General features: G+C 40.8%; 1 protein-coding gene across 6 annotated transcripts in view; it reads left to right on the top strand.

Moving 5' to 3' along the window:
* Nucleotides 1–18,653, top strand: part of DNM3 (dynamin 3) — a 298,280-nt gene that overhangs the window by 71,331 nt on the left and 208,296 nt on the right. For all 6 annotated transcript variants that reach the window (XR_013636160.1, XM_073356327.1, XM_078854046.1 and 3 more), the window contains exons 7-10: nucleotides 2,419–2,561; nucleotides 3,286–3,421; nucleotides 4,498–4,565; nucleotides 13,360–13,498. Coding sequence is in view for 5 of the 6 variants with exons in the window: in XM_073356327.1 (XP_073212428.1) it covers nucleotides 2,419–2,561; nucleotides 3,286–3,421; nucleotides 4,498–4,565; nucleotides 13,360–13,498 (486 nt within the window). In the remaining variant the exon portion in view is untranslated. The remainder of the gene's footprint in view (nucleotides 1–2,418; nucleotides 2,562–3,285; nucleotides 3,422–4,497; nucleotides 4,566–13,359; nucleotides 13,499–18,653) is intronic.

The following is an 18,653-nucleotide window of genomic DNA, read 5'->3' as shown; positions in this document are numbered from 1 at the left end:
AGGCAAGATTTTTTTCCCCATATAGCTGTTGATACTAAAAGCATCTAAACTGTATGTTAGAGGGCTTTCCCTTCACCCTCTCCCCGGGTTCTTGTCACGTAGACAGAGAGCAGAAGTCTGAAGTGCAGACAATGTGATAGCTCTACATGCTGGCAGAGTCTGTTTCCCAATGTTCTGTTCCTAGCTCTGATGCCGCAGAGCCTTGCCTTTGGGGGGAGGGATAGCTCAGTGGTTTGAGCATTGGCCTGCTAAATCCAGTGTTGTGAGTTCAATCCTTGAGAGGGTCATTTAGGGATCTGGCCCAAAAATTGGGGATTGGTCCTGCTCTGAGCAGGGGGTTGGACTAGATGACCTCCTAAGGTCCCTTCCAACTCTGATATTCTATGTCCCCATTCTCATTTCCAATTCCCCATTCTCTCCTTCTCCTTCTTCTTCTTAGCAGGCCCAAATATACCTGCAGTGCACGCCTACAGTCCCACTGGGAAGGGTAAGGAGTGAGGTTGTGCTGCTGTCAGGGACGGGCATTTGTTTGGTCTTTTAGTATTTTACACCTCCCCCACTCCAAACCCATTTGCCTCTCCTGACTGGTTGCTTGACTTTGCCTTGAGATAGGGGTTGAGGCAGTCTTAAAGTGTGCACTCAAGTAACAATTTAACTGCTCTGATCCAGAAGCAACATACACAATCTTTGTCCTTTGTTTTTGCATATTAGTATAAGAGTATCAAAAAGTCAAACCCAGAATTCTATCCCAGGCTAACAAACAGACCTATATACTAACACTGTAGAACAGTGGTGCCCGCCTTAGCCTGAGGGCCAAACATTATCTTAAAAAGACCCAGAGGCCCCAGTCAATGTTGGGGCAGTTCCTCTGCCCTGTTCAGTTCTCTTTGCACAAAGGGAGAAGAAACCACCTACAAGTCTTCTGCTAGGGGACAGGGAGCTATAATTTGTGGCTGGTTCTCAGCTTCTTCTTTCCTATATCTTCTGCTGCCCTGTGTGGGGTAGGGGAGCAATCCTCCAATAGATGTTGTCCTAGGTGCAGACAGAGCCAATTGAGCAGCTATCCTGCTTTCCATGGGCCTCCCACGGCCTGGCAGGGAAGGTGTCAATGGAGCAGAGCTGCTCCCAGGGCTGTAGGAGAAGATGCCCCTTATTTCCTCACTTTAGTAACAAGGCTGATGCAAACACTATTTAAAAGTATCAGGGTGGGGTTCAGGGAATGTGGTTGGTTTTTTCAGTTTATACAAATACACATCATCTTAACACAGTTCTCCTCAAAGGCCCCAATTCAGAGACTTGAGGGCCGCAAGTTGGATACCAGTGCTGTATGTATGGGTAAATAATGCAATAGAGATGCTCCAATAATACAGATGTGGCCTTCTGGGAGAAAACATTTCAGTGGAGTAGCCAGGATTTACCATATTGTCCTAGGAGCAATTTGTGTGTTTCCAAAACCCTCTGCTAGGTTTGGAGGTGGCTAGAAAGAATGTGTTCAAACTGTGGATGGATTTGAGCCCTTTGACCATTACTTGAAGGGTCCATGTAGTATACTCGTGGAGTGTCTGATTATAGTGGAGTGTATGATTATAGTACAACTGGCAAAAACTGCTCAGATGCTTGCCTCGGATGAGTAGAAATTTGGACCCGGTAAATCAGCTGTGTCTGGCTGGGATGCTGCTGACATTTTGGAAGAGCAGAAAGGAAAGAAACAGTGACCCAGACACTGTCATCCCATAACAGGAGGGAGCAGCAGAGCTGTTTGCTCTTTTTCAGGGGGTGAGGGGTAAAGAGGGAGTAGTGTCGCTAGAGCTGCTAGGTTTGTTGTCCCCCAGAAGTGGATGGGAGATCAGTCTATGGCTTACTCCCCAGGAGTCGCAGATCCTTTAAAAGGGGAAGTGGAGCAAACGGCAGAGGCCCTAGGTAAAATGGAAGAGTTGGAAAACTGAGGGTCTGCTGTGTGCCTGAGAGAGCAGGCCATAGCAGTAGAGAAATCCTGAAAAGGGAGGAGAGGGGATGGCATTGGTTGATCGTATAAGTGGCTTTCTGAAAGGGCTAGAACTTAATGTGGAACTGTGCCACTGTCAATTAACTGTGCCTGGCTTTTGTTGGTGTAGCCGAGCAAGTGTTTTTTACCAAGCCTCATTTTAGTGCTCAACTGTGTGTGTGTGTGTGTGTGTGTGTGTGTATAAGGGGGAAGGATGCCAGATAATTGTTCAAGCTCTGATTATAGTATGTGTACAAGAAAAGAGGCTCTTGTATTGCCTGTGGGTATTCCTGTCACTTCAAAGATCAACCTGAATTCCATTGGAAAGCCTAGCACAAGTCATATTTTCTTGTGTGTGGCAATCAAAGGGAATGGGCTATATCCTTTCCATCCATCTGCCTTTCCAGTGTTTTAAAGAATTCATTTTTTTGTAGCAACTCACCAATCACATTCGAGACACACTGCCAGCCTTCCGGAGCAAACTTCAGAGCCAGCTGCTTTCTATAGAGCATGAAGTAGAGGCATATAAAAACTTTAAACCAGAAGATCCGACTAGAAAGACTAAAGCCTTACTGCAGTGAGTGTCCATTTCCTCCTCCATGTATGTAAAATAGTTTCTTGCTTGTTTAAGCTTAAAGCTTAGGATATTGATGTTTCTAGTGAAAGGCAGATGCAGAAGGATGCTTAAACATTCTGCAAACTTCAAAGAGGTTATTTTGGCTGAAAGCATTATAACATTTTTAGCCACTTTCCATTTTAGAAAGATTTTTCCATAATTCATTTTAATAGTCATAGAATATGCTGGGCTGGATGAAAATCATTTTGTTTTGTCCTACGCTGAGCATTATAATCTTGGGCTGTGGTTTGTGTACTCTGTGCTAAACTGGAACCCCCTGGAATGCCGGGTGTGGTTCAGGGAACCTTTTCTTGCTTTTTAATCAAAAATACATGTTTTCTTAACATAGCTGTCTTTGCGTCCACTGCTGTTTGTTATCATAGGGTTCCCTCATGGGACTCTATGTTCAGTATGAGTGCCAACTTATCTGGACATTTATATCAAGCCATATAGAAAATCTAATTAAAAATAGCTGGTGTTTTTAAGAGAGTAAGCCGTATACATTTATAAAAAGACTTGAAAAACCTTTTACTTGTTTGTGTCCTTTGGGAGTGGAGAAGGCCATGTAGGTACCACTGTTAACCCTAGAAATATCATTCTTTTGGCAATAAATACAGTGAAATAAAAATGAAATGAAAAGCTTAGCTTACGCATTGTTGAGTTTGTTTCTGTTTTGAAATTTAAGGATGGTTCAGCAGTTCTCAGTGGACTTTGAAAAAAGAATTGAAGGATCAGGGGATCAAGTTGACACATTAGAACTATCTGGTGGTGCCAAAATCAATCGCATTTTCCATGAGCGTTTTCCTTTTGAACTAGTAAAGGTATGTGTCTGTCTGTCCTCCTTGCTTTGAGTTGTGTTTTTATATTTTCATACTCATTTTGATAGTGGCAATGAAGTTACATTTCCTTTGAAGGTGTTCTAACAGGAAAACCCTTAATTAAAAGGAGTAAACTACACAAAAGGGAAGAATTATCACCAATACACAGGAAAGAAGTTTATTTTTATTTCTGGTTATTAACACGAAATCACAATCTGAGATTGTTGTCATATGCAATATTCAAAACTCAGTCATAATTCTACATTAATTAAAAATGGCTCAAATGTTCGCTTTCTGTGGCTTTTGCAAAAACATTTCCCGCTTTGCTCCCTAATTTCTCAATTTCATTTCCAGTATTCTTGCAAATTTGTAAGGAATGAATCATGTTTTGTAACAAATATCTTTGTAACTACATGTCTTCTTACCTTGCAAAATTAGTCTTGGTAGAATTCAGCTGTTACATGTGACATCTTACATTTCTCTTTCTGCATGGACTAATGTCAAAACTAGCGGTCATGTTTTGATATTTATTCATGTCTGTCTCTTTTTCCCAGCTCTTACTATTTTCCATACCTTGTCCATTGTTCTACCACTGTTGGCTGCTCTCCTCATCTTTTTTCTGGGTAGATGGGGCAGGTAAACAACTGCTTCTGATGTAACTCGGATTCTCTTGTTAGTGATGAGTACTTAGGTACCTTTTTAAAATTAGAGCTGTGGAAAATAGCTATTAGTTTTGGGCTTTTTCTTACCAGTTTGGTTTAAGGTGCAAAACATGCAAGCATTTATCCCCAGATTGTAGAAAAATGCAGGTTTTGTGTTTAAAAAAAACTCTGTCTGAGACACCCTATCTGCTCTTCTGCCAGTCTTACAGATAAGCTCTGTGTGTATGTGTGCGTGTCAGTCCACCAGAATTTTAACAATAAATAAATGGAACACATTTCTCCTAAGGTGACCATCCCCAAATCCTACCATGAGTGTGTTTTGTAGACCCTGGCCTCTCTGGTTGTCTAGTAGGATGTTCTGCAGAATTGTTAAAAGCATTTGTGTATAACATGATTTTTATCCTTTGGTTCCTCTAGATGGAATTCAATGAGAAAGAACTGCGGAGAGAAATAAGCTATGCAATCAAAAACATACATGGTATCAGGCAAGTGCTTCCCATTTCTCCAGGTTCAGACACATCTATAGAAAGCATACTCTTGTTAATCCATAAACACACTCATCACCTTCTCATCCACCTGGCAGTTGATTTTTTAAAAAATATATCTCATGCCTGCATTTTTAACATAGCCATGAGAGTGGTGGCTCTCATGCCCACTAATTTGCATGGAGATACCAAATTTGTCTGGGACTTATGGAGAGATCATGTACAGAGCAAGTCTACACAATTCTTCTGGTTGTGCTGATCGCTGCTGTTAGAGCACCCACATATGAGACACAATTTTTATGTAGCACAATGGCTGATGGAATTGGTGCGATTGATGGATTGAAGACACAAAATTCAGAAAAAAGAATGATTCTCTATCATTTCTTTGCTTGGCTTGAGTTGCTTACCACATACATTCTATATCAAATGCAAAAACGATATGAAATGGACACTTTTGGGTTCAACCCAGACCAGTAAAGGGTTGTCACCACGTGCCCTGTAACCATGTATGCCTCTGTGGCTCGGAGCCTTGATACCCGCTGTGGAATCACAGCACAGTAGCCCCTCCGTGGCTTTCACCAGCCTGGTTACTCCTTGAAGGGTAACACCAATAAGTCTTGTAGCCATGTTTTCCCCAAATAGTTTTCCCTGTAGTGTCCAGTCCCTCCCACTAGAACACTCACAAAACCTTATCAAGTTCTCCTCTCCTTAAAAGAGACAGTACACAGCAGCCTATTAGCTTACCTGAGGTTAACACACCTTTCCCTTCAATCACAGCACTGAGTTGGTTTATAGTGAAAGTAAAACCAGTTTTTAATAAAAGGACATGGGTTTAAGAGCTATCAAGTAGAAGGAATAAGCATAGGAATGATCACAAACAAACAAAAGTGAAAATATGCTATTAAGACAGAAACTCAACAAACTAGAGTCTTTTGTTCATATTCGTTTTCTCAGCATAGTCCTTAGCCAGGATCCAAACACAGTTCACAGCACTTGGTTTCTTTGTGTCCACAGGTGAATGATGACATAGTGGTTTACTCCCCCTCTCTTTATAGCCCAGTAAACCTTTGAAATGTATTCTTCTGAAGTGTACCTCCAGGTAAAGTTCCCTTCCCCTGCTGGGTGTAGATGCCATGCTGGCTTCTCCCCAGCTGGTGATTTTAACAATGTAAATGATCTTCCTGCAATCTCAAATTTGTAATCTGAACATGTGCATTACCTCATCTGCTTTCTGGAGTGTTCTGCCCTACAGCAAGGGTGTGTGTGCTGTTCATAAGCAATTCTCAAAGGAAAGAAAAATAGGTGGTTTTTAGGAATTAAATTCTAATCAAAACTAAATGGTGTTAAAGGTTTTCTATCATTTACTTTTAAAAAGTCTAGGGTAGCATGCAGGCTTATTACATATTGTGCTGCCCCCACCCTCCATAAGTTGGCATTCTGGCTAAAGAAAAAAAATTTTCAGTAAATATTTTGCTTCATTTTTAAGGGCAGCCACTATATGTTGAACGTTTATTTGGCCCATTGGCAGTTCACTACTCTTTCAGCAACTCTTGTCAGGCCTAGCATGCTCAGTGCACCTCACATACTGTTGTCATGGTATTTATCCAAAAGGTGGCATGTAAGAAATCTATGGAAAACTAGTAACTCAGTGATCATTAATATTCTTGTGTGATGTATGTACATTTAATCTACAAAATTTATACTCTGCGTACATCACGCAAGAATATTAATGATCAGTGAATTATTATTTTTCTGATTTACTATAGCCCACTTTTTGGATAAATATTTTGACAACAGTGTGTGAGGTGTACTGAGCAAACATTAACAAGACCCTTAACACAGTTTAGTTTTTATTAGAATTTCATTCCTTAAAAAAAAAATCCCCAAACTATTTTGTTTCCATAGAAAGCCGATAAGACAATGCATGTGATCAGATTACAAACTTGAAGCTGTTTGGAGCTTGGTATGTAGACATTACTGAGATTCAGGGTGGTTAGAATTTGGGATGTTGATGCTGTTCTAGATGGACTGAGCATCTGCCACTGAAGGCTGGCCATCAGAAGATGTGATGTAGGCATCATATGTCAAGGATTTCAGTGCAGGATTGGTTCAAAGTTGGCACAGATGCTGACACAAAGCTTGTCTCTCAGTATATCATGGATGCTTTCTGGCTTTGCTCTATTGAAACATTCATATTTATGCCTCTTGAATAATGTTATGATCATGGATCTGACCATTTTCCCAAGGTGCTGAAGCTTTCTAGGAAGATGAATTCTGGGATAAACAAATAAATATTCCCATATGTGTTCTACTTATTCCAGATTCTTCATCATTGCATATCTGTTCAGCCAGTGAAGGTGTCATATTTGCTAATTATGGGAAAAAAGGAACAAGTGCATCCAAAGGTGTATAGGAGGATGGAAACCCAGTGGCCAGCGGATTGCGTAGGCTCTATTGGTATCTTTCTGCCAGGCTTTGTGGAATTATTCAGCTCCTTCCTGTTGAAAATTTGACACACGTCTATATATTTGTTTGTTACTGCCACAACTACTCATGAAGTCTCAATCTATCCACCTTTAATTATATTTATTGGTCTTATGAGTAAAGGAACATTCCAGTAATGCTTCCTGGGAACATGATTCACAGGATTTAATTCTCTATGACCTTGTGTAGCTGATACTATCTTGGTCCACACACTGGGGATTGAACTGGGAAACTCCAGAGCTAAAAGCATGAACTGCTATAGTTTCAGCTAAAGATCTAAGACTGTAGCTGGGCATATAACAATGTAGCCAAGGGCTGTTAACAACTCATTTTCACGGTTTCAGGGTAGCTGCACCTCCAGGACCTGTTGAGGGCACCCACTTAAAGGTTCCTGGTTCCCAGCTATTGCCTCTTTTGGGCTGAGACCCACAACTTTCTCCCTCTTGACCAGGGTTTAAGGCTGCACAGCTCCCTGCCTTACACTGTGATATCCCCAGCAAGCCAGCCTGCCTAAATAACCCAGCACCTGCATTTTGCTTGTTACCAGAGGGCTCTGAAGAGTATAAATGCCAGCAGTTCCAAGTTACCATACAGCTCTTTCCAAGCAATCACATTTTTTCTTCAGATAAAAGCATTACAGAGAAAATATATATTTAAGAACAACATTGCTCTATGCATGCTAACAGCTTACCAGAGATCACCCATCAGTCTTATAGGGCCCCAGTAGGACAAAGTCCTCTCAACTCTTCTGCAAGGATTGGGGTCCCCGTTGGACAGCAGGTCATGTCTGTTTGCTAGAAGAAGTCAGTTTAACTTTGGCCTGTTAATCCAAAATTCCTTCTTTTTGTCTTTTGGTCTATGCAGAATCCAGTTTGCACTAGTGTAACCCTTCTGCCAGGTGAAGCCAGCATTAACAAGGGCCAGGTTCAGTATCTAGGGGTTCTCTTTCAACAATACATCAGAAAACCGGCTCGAACCCCCACCCAGTGACCTATAACAATTACACACCATCCCCTGGGCGCTTTTAAGAGGCAATACGTCCCCTCTAGCAAGCACGGAGTCTGAGTGTAGCAAAAACTTTTAATAAAAGGAGGGAATTAAGTCAGCATTAATTTGGGAAAACACCGCAAGTAGGGCTCATAAACACAAACCATGAGCAAAAGACCCACCCCCAAGTAAGTTGGGCAGTGTCCTTTTCCCCTCAGGGTCTTAAGTCCAGCAACCCAAAAGTCCCTATAATGTGCCCATCTCTTCTCTGTACCCCACTCACAGTTGCTGTCCTTGGCCAGTGCAGCCCCAGACTTCAGAGATTCATCTGCAGAGTTCACCTCCCATCCTGTGTGGAAGGGGGGGGGGGTAAGGAGGCACCTTACACGCTGCACTGCTCAGGCACTCGGTCGTCGCCCCAGTGGCCAATTGCCATGCCTCTGCTCTGGCCCTCTCCACCAGCCACCCTGCTAGCTGCCTGCCACACCTCTCCGCCTGCCACTCTGTGGGTCGCATCCCTCCGCCAGGTGCCCTGTGGGCCACGCCTCTCCTCCCAACCTCCCTGCTAGCCACTCGCCACACTTAACTCAGCTCTCAGTGATTTCAGCTGCTAGTGGGGGAGCCTCACTGCTGGTGCACACTGGGCAGTCTCTTCCAATAGAGACACTGTCCCAAAATAAGTCTAATAGTTAGACCTAGATATCAGTGATTTCAGCTCTGCCACGTGTAACAAGACTCTCAATTGAGTCTAAATTAGCTCTTTTATTATACCATGGAGAGAGGAAGTGTCAAATGGTGTCTAGGACCCTTAAACAGGGCCCACCCCACCATGTACACATTCCTATTCCCACCCTCTCACAACTCATTTGGCTTTGGAACCCACATCACCCGCCTAGCGAGTGCTGTTCAGTTGAGGGTGAGTCCCTCCATTGGGGTATGCCAGGTACAGTTCTGCTGCCCTCGGTTCACACGACAAGGATAGCAACTCTTTATTACTCCTGCCCCAATAACAAGACGACTGGGGTTCCAGCACCAGCCACAAGTGATCATTTGGGCAAGTAGTCCCATCATGCTGAGCACTTAGGCAGGGTGGGTGTGTCCATGCAAACGAGATCAGCTTCTGAAGTCTTTTTCCACAGCTCACCACTAGATGTCAGGGGAGAGTTCATCCAGACTCTGCTTACTGTAGTATACGTGAACCTTCCCAGGAGGTGGTACCTGGTTTTAATTCCTGGAGGAAATGTGGCAGACCTTCCCTATGGAGTAGAACAGAATCACACAAACTGTTTGTTTAATACAGTGCTGCCCAATGATGCCTTAATTTAATAAGGTCCCATATCTGGCAGTAAGTTTCCATATCTGCCATACTCAGATCCTTTGCAGATCAGCACAAAGCAGGACTTGTAACAAGCTCATCAGTGGGTTACACTTGTACTTACTAATATCTGTGCAGGGTGCAAATAAATTCCATTCAGACTTGGTAACTTTTTACACCCATGTTGCGCAGGGGTTAAGTCAAGACACCAGAGAGCCAGAATCAAAGTGTGTCACACATCTGCAATGAACTTGTTCTGCTGGCAGAGTACATTCCTAAGTCAACTGGATTGCACAAATTCCCATTTATAACTTGCATTCTTTTTTAAACTAGGGGAGACTTATAGCTACATTTCCCTGGCATTGGATAGGAGTTATTGTTTCTAACTCCAGTTATCTGATCCTGTCAGAGCTTTACTAACTAGACAAAGTTCATTCCTATGTCTATTTACTGCATGAAGTTTCACCTTCATTATGTTTCTCTCTCAACTGTTACCCTAGATGCCTGCTGGTGCTCCAAAGGACTGTATAAATTTCTCTGGGACATACCTTGGGAGCTTTCTAGTGAAGGTTATGACTTAGCATCCATCACCTGCTAAAAACTGCATAAACACATGATATTACATTGCTTGTAAGGGATTCTTATTTCTGTGAGCCTAATAGATGATTCTTTATTTAGGCTCAGAATGAGACCAGTGGAGTACTGGATGAGGACAATTTATTGGATGCTGAAAGATGGCTTATAAACACTGATGACAATACTCTAAACCATGCAGGACTCTCATGGTAGACAGTCCATAAAATGTTTCTGGAGTAGAGTCCGTTGCTTGGCTCCTGTCAGCTGTGATTTTTATAGATGCCTCAGGTGTAAGTTGGGATGCCCAATTATACTGTCTCTAGGTTACAACAAGGGTTTCAAAATCCACAGAGACCTAGGATTAGAAACTTCTTGGAATCCTGAGCAATATGAATGGTAGGGAGAACTTTGTTTCCTTACATCCGTGACAAATCTGTACTGATTTTGACAGACCTCACCACAGCCATGTATCTCATGCACTAATAGGGGGAACTCGTTTCTGTTGTTTGTGTCAAGAAACTGTCTAGCCTGAGGAAGTGGTGCATTCCATATCAAGTTGCACCTCTAGATCTGTTTTTTTTTCCACACAAGAACATGGTCTTGGCAGACAGCCTCATTTGGAATTTATCAGCCCCAGCATGAGGGGTTTTTCAAGTTTTTGACCATGTCAATATTCCAAACTACAGGGATCCTTCAAAAAGCTCTCTTTGTCTTGAAGGAGAATTCAGTGTGCCTTCAGTTTTTGTTCTGTAGGAAATAGTGATCCAAAATCCTTGAACAACTTTCTTCTAGCTTGTGGCCATACTCTGCTACCTTTATCCTTTTATGCTTCAGCAATGGTACTGATTGCAAGGGTTCTGTCCTTCGTGAACATGTCAGTATTCATATTTGGACCAATTACCCCGTCCGCTGAGGTCTGCCTTTCAGTTCTTCCACATCTGTTTTCACAGTATCAAAGGCAAATGCATTATCCAGGTCTGAGATTCCTAAATATCATGGCTTGCAATGTGCTGTGTTGCGAAATTCTGATCTGGAGTCCTCTCAAACTGTTAAGTGAATATTTCTGGAAAGTCATAAATCTTTGAGGAAAACCTATGCCTTGAAATGGAAAAGATTTTCAATTTGTGCTGCTGACCAAGACAGTGCACCTTCCACTGCTTCAGTGCCTTGCATTGTTCTCTGTTTCTAAGTGACCGATTTACTGAGGAGTTCAGTGTGGTTCATTTTGTGGAACTATCTGTAACTTGTGTTTGGAGGAGGTGAAATACTTGGTTTGGGATGGGCTGGTTATCTTATATAGGGATGATTTGTCTGTTTTCGATTAGTATTAGCACATAGGATTCCAGAGAGACGCTTTATAAGAGAATGACAAATATAATTGCCCAGCCAAGGATTATCCACATTTGCATGTTCTACAGTGAAACTGTTTCTGAAAGGACAGTTTGTATGTTTTTTCCACCCATTTGAGAAGAAACTCTCCTTGAAATTAAATTTGATGCTCACGGGATTTGGGATCACTGTAGGAGCCCTTTGGAAAATATTCTTTACATCACCTGTACGTACAGCATTGCTAGCATCTGTAACACCAAGGAGAATGGGTGAGATCTAAGCCCTGATGGCTGAATTCCCTCAAAATAAGGATAATGTGATACCATCCTTTACCTGATCTTGACTAAATTTGAGTTCCACTCCAATCTTATTTATTTACCTGGACTTTTTTCTGAACCATATAACTTACAGGGGAGATAAAGTTATGTAGGCTAGGTCAGTGTTTCTCAAAGTGTTGGGTATTCCCCCTTGGCATGGTGTGAAGGACAGCTGTGCTTGAGAGAAACATGAAAGATGCATACATTAAGCTTCAACAACACATGGCAGGGTTGTCAGGTGGACATGATTTATTTCATTTTCCTAAAGCAAGGCCCAGCTTTTGAAAGTTTGGGAAAACGCTACTCTAGATGTTAAAGAGCTCTTGGCTATGGCTTAGGTAGGACCAAATCCCTTTGTTAGTCTTCCATATTATTTGTGGCATATGGAGTTAAATCCAGGGGCAACCAAGCTCTGCCCAGAGATTGTTTCAGTGAATTAGAACCTGTATGCAGATCTGCTGTGAGCTACTATGTGTCCCAATACTTCGGGATCTAAAGTCATGCTCCCCTTGATCCAAAGCCCTTTGCCCAACATAGCTAAGAAAATATCTCCTTTGTGGACACTTCAGGCTGCTACCTTGAGATCAGTGCTTACATTTATAAAGCATTATACTTGGCTTGTCAGCTAGATGGGATGGTCAATTTGGGATAGCAGTCCTATAATCTTCACTTTTCTTTAGACCTATATCCTTAAAGGCTGTGTGACTTCTAATTAATATCTCTTAAGCAGGGCTCTCTACAGGCAGTTTTTGAAGGAGAAATAAGGGCTATTTGTAACTAGTTCTGTGAGATGTCAGCCTATATAGGTCCACATGCACCACTCAACTGTCCTGCTTCTTCAGAGCCTTCATATGGGGTTTTGAATAGGTGGGAGAAGGACTTTTGATGTGGTTGGGGACGCAGGGAACTTGGATTATGGGTTTTTATGTAACTCTATCCAAATGGTCAGTCCTGTGTGAGTGAGCAATAGTGCCAGTTGTCACTGCTTTTAGATGGTTTTGACTCTGTCTGCTGCAGGTACATGTGCCTACCACAAGAGTAGCTTTACAGTATACTGGTGGTCAACTTGATGAACTACAGATGCGGGTTAAGTGGACTTTTTATTTTTTCATTCCGACTCCACAATTTAAAAAATAATCACATTAATTTTCATATTAAATCTTTTGTTTAAAGACAGACCAAGTGAGTGCTGTGCTAGGCCTTGCATGTCATTTTCATCTGACTATTTTTATAATTGGGCTGTCAATCCCTGAAAACGAAAATGCTGTTTGATAGAAATGTTGGCCAACAATTACCCATACTGTAGCTGCATGAATGGTGGACCCCTAAGAGATAGTGACTGTGCACACTCTCTCCATGCTAAACTATTATTTTGAATCTCTAATTCACCATTTTCTTAATCTACACACCCCATAATTCACATGTCAAAACACAGTGGTCTCATTCCATTTCTCAGTAATGGTTTAAATACAGAGACAGTGCTGTATTATGGTCTAACTTTACTAATACTTCATTACTTTTACAAACTAAACTACAGAGCATATGCTATGAGCTGTTATCATAACTGAACAGCGCTTGTCAGATGATTGCATCATGTTTGTTACTAATAAACAAATGCTGTATTTAGACTTTTTTAAGCTAGTCACTCATCTTGCAACTTGTAGAATCATTTTGTTTATATCATAATGATGTTTGTGACTCTGCTTTACGTTCAGTATAAAAGGTTGTATTCTTTTCCCCTAAAGTCTTTCTTGAGTATCTTACGTGTTTTATTATATGTCCACAGAACAGGTTTGTTTACTCCAGACATGGCCTTTGAGGCTATAGTTAAAAAACAGATAGTGAAGCTGAAAGGGCCTTGCTTAAAAAGCGTGGATCTGGTGATGCAAGAGTTAATCAACACTGTCAAGAAATGCACTAAAAAGGTAACTTCTGAATGGATTCATTAATCGTTGAAGTACACTTGTCAATCCAGTGTTATGGTAGATAATATAATGGGCAAGATGCTTTGCCATGTGGCTCTGCTCAGAAAAATGATGCAATTATATGAGATGGTATGGTTCTACATTTGTGTCTTAGTTGCTTTCTTATCCAGTTTACAAATAAAAAGTACTGTAATACTGATCTTAGGTTCTGATGCTCAAAATGGCTTGTTTCTAGATCTTGCATCATCGCCAGCATGGTTTGTTTTTTCAGGGGAAAAAAACCCAGTCAATTACTGCCCCATTTTCACCTGTATAACCATATTGCTGCAGTTGGTGTTGCATGGCTGTTACTGAAGGCCTAATATAGAGAAAATGAGATCATATAGATGGCCCTGCAAATGAAACTTAATTAACATTTCTGTTGAGGCATAAGCCAGAAAAATCCAGAATCGGAAGTTGTCTTTGTAGCACTGACAATAGGAAAAAGTAGTTGTCTTTCTTTTATCGCTAAAGACAGCAGACTAGATTCCAAATATGTTCAGAGAGCAGTTCTGCTGAGTAAAAAGGTGCATTTTTACATAGAAACTTTTCAGAGTACAGTTGTACTTAAGTGTCCAAATAGTGGTGAAATACCCTCCTGTGCTGTTTCTCATATATGCAAATCCAGAACTCATCATCACCAACTTTCAAGAGGCTACATGATAGAAACATGAGAAGATCCAATCTCCCCTTGATTTGCCCACACTTACCCCACTGGGAGTTATGCATGTGGGTGGAAGGATGAACTAGTCTGAAGAACTGCAGAATGAATGTAGGAAACAAATTGCATTGGAAAGAACAGTTGTGCAGTTGACTTCCCTAAAGTGAATAGTGTGTGTACTAAATAATGAAACCTTAATTTAAGGTTCCAACAAGTATAGTAAAATAATGAGCTAGTAGATATGAATGAGTATTCTGGCCGATTGGTATGCATACAGTGTGTACTGGGTTTATTTATACTTTTTTTTTTTTTAAAGAAAACCTTATTTTCCTATTGTGACTAAAAAGTTCAGATTTTAGTATGGAACTGAATTCAATATAGAAATCAGAAGTCAGTTGTATATGCCTTGGTTAAAGGGGATAACATTTTCAAGTGTCAGTCTGATTTTCAAAAGTGGCTTAGCCTCCTAAGTGCCTTAATCACTTGAAAACTACCTGTGGTCAAAAGTGGATCCCCAGTGACCACCATTAACTGTGGCTGAAAATGACTTAGGCCCCAGATAGGGCCAAAATGCTTTTAATAACAATGATAGAAAGCATGTCAGAGTCCCAGTGGCGGGCTAGTCATCTGTCCTCACGTCTTAATCTTGGGAACATCGGAATTTTTGTACTGGATCAGACCAATGGTCCATCTCATCTAGTAGCTTGCCAGTACCAGATACTTCATAGTTTCTTCCTAGTTCCCACAGAGTTGGTGATTGATTTTTGCCTCTGAAATACTCTTGTGTTTATATTCCTTATAATTTGTTACCCACTCTAATATAACTCATAAACGTCTTATCCTCTTTAATCCTAAACTCTTAACCTCAATCTTCTGTGCCAGAACAATTATGTGTGTAAATGTTTCCTTTTAATCAGTTTTAAACGTGTTGTCTTTTTCATATCCTCTTCTATACAATGAGAAGAGGGTAAATGGGAACTCTTAGTTTATTTTCCATGTCATTCACTATGTTCTATACCTTTGCTATGCCCTCTCTTATCAGTCTCCTCATTAAACTATCGCTCCTTTAAAAAAAATTATTGGCTTGTAGAGAGCCCTAGTCTTTTAAACTTCCCCTTAGAAGGAAGTCTTTCTGTGTTCCTAATCATTTTCAGTGCCCTTCTCCAGAACCTTTCTATTTCTGCTAGATCCCTTTCTGAGATGGCAAGAACAGAACACAATATTCAAGGTAGGGGCAGGTTATCAATTTATTTATTGGCAATATTATATTTTAAGTACCCTCTGTTCTTTTCTTAATACAACCTAACTTCTTGTTTTCTTTTTTCACCTCCATTGCATGTTAATTGGGTGTTTCATTGTGCTATCCTCAATCCTCGATCTTCTTCCTAAGCCGTTACGGTTTAGATCCAACCAAGTGTGTGGGCTGTAAAGTGTTCCTTCCAATTTACATCACCTTATGTTTCTTTTCCATGAATCTACAATAGTTTTGCCCAATCATCTAGTTGGGTAGGACTTTCTGTAGTTCTTATGGCACCTTAGAGACTAACCAATTTATTTGAGCATAAGCTTTCATGAGCTACGGCATCCGATGAAGTGAGCTGTAGCTCACGAAAGCTTATGCTTAAATAAATTGGTTAGTCTCCAAGGTGCAACAAGTACTCCTTTTCTTTTTGCAAATACAGACTAACACGGCTGCTACTCTGAAATCTGTAGTTCTTGGTCTTCTTTTGTCCTGACGAACATAAATAATGTCATTTGCAAATGTTGCCATTTCACTGATTACTTTCTTGTACAGATCACTGATAACTATTTTGAACACTGTTAGTCTTCATCCAGATTCTTCGGGCACCCCATGATTAGCACCTTTCTTTGATGAAAGCTGACAGTTTATTTCCTCTATTTGTTTGGTCTCTTAACCAGTTGAAAATGATGACAGTTCTTTACGTCAGTATGTTAGGTCCTTTAACAGGCTCAGGGATGTTATAAAAGCCTTTTTCAAACATGTAAATAAATAACGTTCTCTCCTTTATCCACTTTCTTATTGCCACTCTCAAAGATCAATAGTTCTTCTTTTTCAGAAACATGCTGTTTTGTCCCTATTATATCCAATGTCTGTTCATGCTTTATGCTGTTATCTCTCTGATTTCAAACAGTTTGCCTGGTAAGGCCTGCTGATCTGTAGCTTTTGTAATCTTGTCTTTTTAAGAGAGAGACACAATGTTGGTTTCCTTCTGGTCCTCTAATATAGCAGCTAATTTTTAATGGATTACATTTCCTCAGTAGCTTAGCTACTTCATTCTTATGTGCCTTCAGAACTCTAGGTATACTGTATGATACTGGGGACTTGTTATTTAATTTCACTTTCTTCCAGCACCTCTCTTTTGACATATCTGTCTCTGACAGTGCTTCATTTTTATTATCTGAAAAGGGTAAGTCAGACATAAGTATTCCCCAACATCCTCTGTGCTGCAGACTGATGCACGGAAGTAGATGGGCAAAATTTTCAGAAGCACCTAAGTCCAGTTTTTCAGAAGCAACTCAGGCACCTTAGGAGAAAATTTTTATCCATTCACTTTTTCTGCAGTGTCCCTTTCCACCTTTATTTTTCTTTATTCTCCAATAGTGTAGCAGACCCACTGACTCTTGTAGATTTCTGCTTCTGAAATACATCCATTTCCTTTTGTTTTTCTGGTTTTGGCTAGCTAGTCTTTTAGTTCCCCTCATTGCCATTTTCAGTCTGCCTGCCACAGCTTGTTTCTGTTGCCGGGCTTTGCTGAGTTTGGATTCCTGCTTCTTGAAGGATACCTTTTTGGCTTGACACTTCTGTCTTGTACCTTGCTATTCACCCATCTAGTCTGAGGGAGATTAAGGGCCCCCTTCTGACAAAAGGTTATTCCTAGTCTAAGCTATTCAGTACTATGTCAGTTGTTAACTCTTTAGGTCTGTATGCTTAATGGTAGCCATAGGTGGGTATATAGCTAAAGGGTACTTAGTATGATCAGGTAATTAATATCTTGGTGTGGCAGATGTAATATTGTAAGCTATGGGAAAATTGCACTAGCTTTAGTATCAAGAATTCTAGACTGGTTGACACTGTGGGATAATGAGGGGAGGAAACTGCAGTAGATGTTGTGAGTTGCATTTATTTTTAGCTATTGTGTGTGGGCGGGGCTGGAAGAACTGTTCTGAGCAAACAGAATAAATTGCCTTTTTAATAATCAGAATAGCTTTAAAATGACTGCAGAATCCTGGCACAGAATAGAGTTGTAGATGGTGGTGTTTAAATGCTCCAAGGGAATCAAATAATAGAGTACACTGAACCAAACAAACTACTAAGAAGCAGGTTCTGCACTGTGGGGCACTAACTGTAACTCTTTCCCGTATTATAAGCACAGGAAGAGGACAAAACGATTAATGTCCAGTGTCATTTCTAATCGGTCCTTCTGTCAGTCTCTTCATGTGGAAAATAGCTTGTAGAGTCTAGGGAATATTGTGAAGGTTGTTATGGACTCTTGATAGTGTCTTCTCAAATGTTAATTTCTACTCTGAGTCTGAAGCAGTAAATCTCAGTTAAGATTAAGTAATATATTTGGTTGTGATCTCCTTCATCCTCATCATCAGTGAAGAATGGGAATGGAATTTGCTTTTGTTCCCAGAGTCATTCTTGTACTGTACTTCTGAAAACAAACAAACAATCCCTTAGTTCAATGTACTCATGTCATTTAGGTCATTGATTCAGCTTGTGACAATGTGGAACTGCCTTATCAAGGTAGAGTATCTTACTCTTGTCACCTGAATAATTGTTTCTTTGGTGTTTTAGAATGGTGGTTTTTCCTTATCCATTAAATGCAAGAGCTGACACAGTTGCTGAATTGTTGGAACTGCAGGCCCCCTCCAAACCACATCACAGTAGATGTCTAGCCTCAATGATGCCTGGATCTTTTTCTAAGCAGTTATGGTTTAGATCCAGCCAAGTGTGTGGGCTGTAAAGTGTTCTTTCCAATGTACATCACCTTACATTTCTTTTCCATGAATGTGATCTACAGTAGGGTTGCCCAATCATCTAGGTTGGCTAGGACTTTCTGTTTGGGGAGACAATATTGGTGAAGTAATGTCTTTTATTGGACCAACAACAACGCTGCAAATATCAATTCTTTGATCAGCAGGGAAGGAAATACAGGAGATGTGGGCTCATGCTCACTCCATTCTTAAGTGAAAGATGGCGTCGCAAGTACTTAGTCCAAGGAATGCAGCTTAGTATTACTCCCACTGTAGCCCATTTTAAAAAAAAACGGTGTCAGAATGAATAGACAAAAAATTGATGTAGAGCATTACTGTTGCCAGTTATTGCACCTTCGAGGTCGAAAGGATTATAGAACATGGCCTAAGTGCGCTCTCTCTCCTCCTGTAGGATGACAAGGCAGAATCAAGATTTTGGGGAGCATGAAAATAGCA

This window comes from Lepidochelys kempii, chromosome 8, assembly GCF_965140285.1.
Source record: "Lepidochelys kempii isolate rLepKem1 chromosome 8, rLepKem1.hap1, whole genome shotgun sequence".
NCBI lineage: Eukaryota > Metazoa > Chordata > Testudines > Cheloniidae > Lepidochelys > Lepidochelys kempii.
This window is presented reverse-complemented; position numbering and strand designations above follow the sequence as displayed.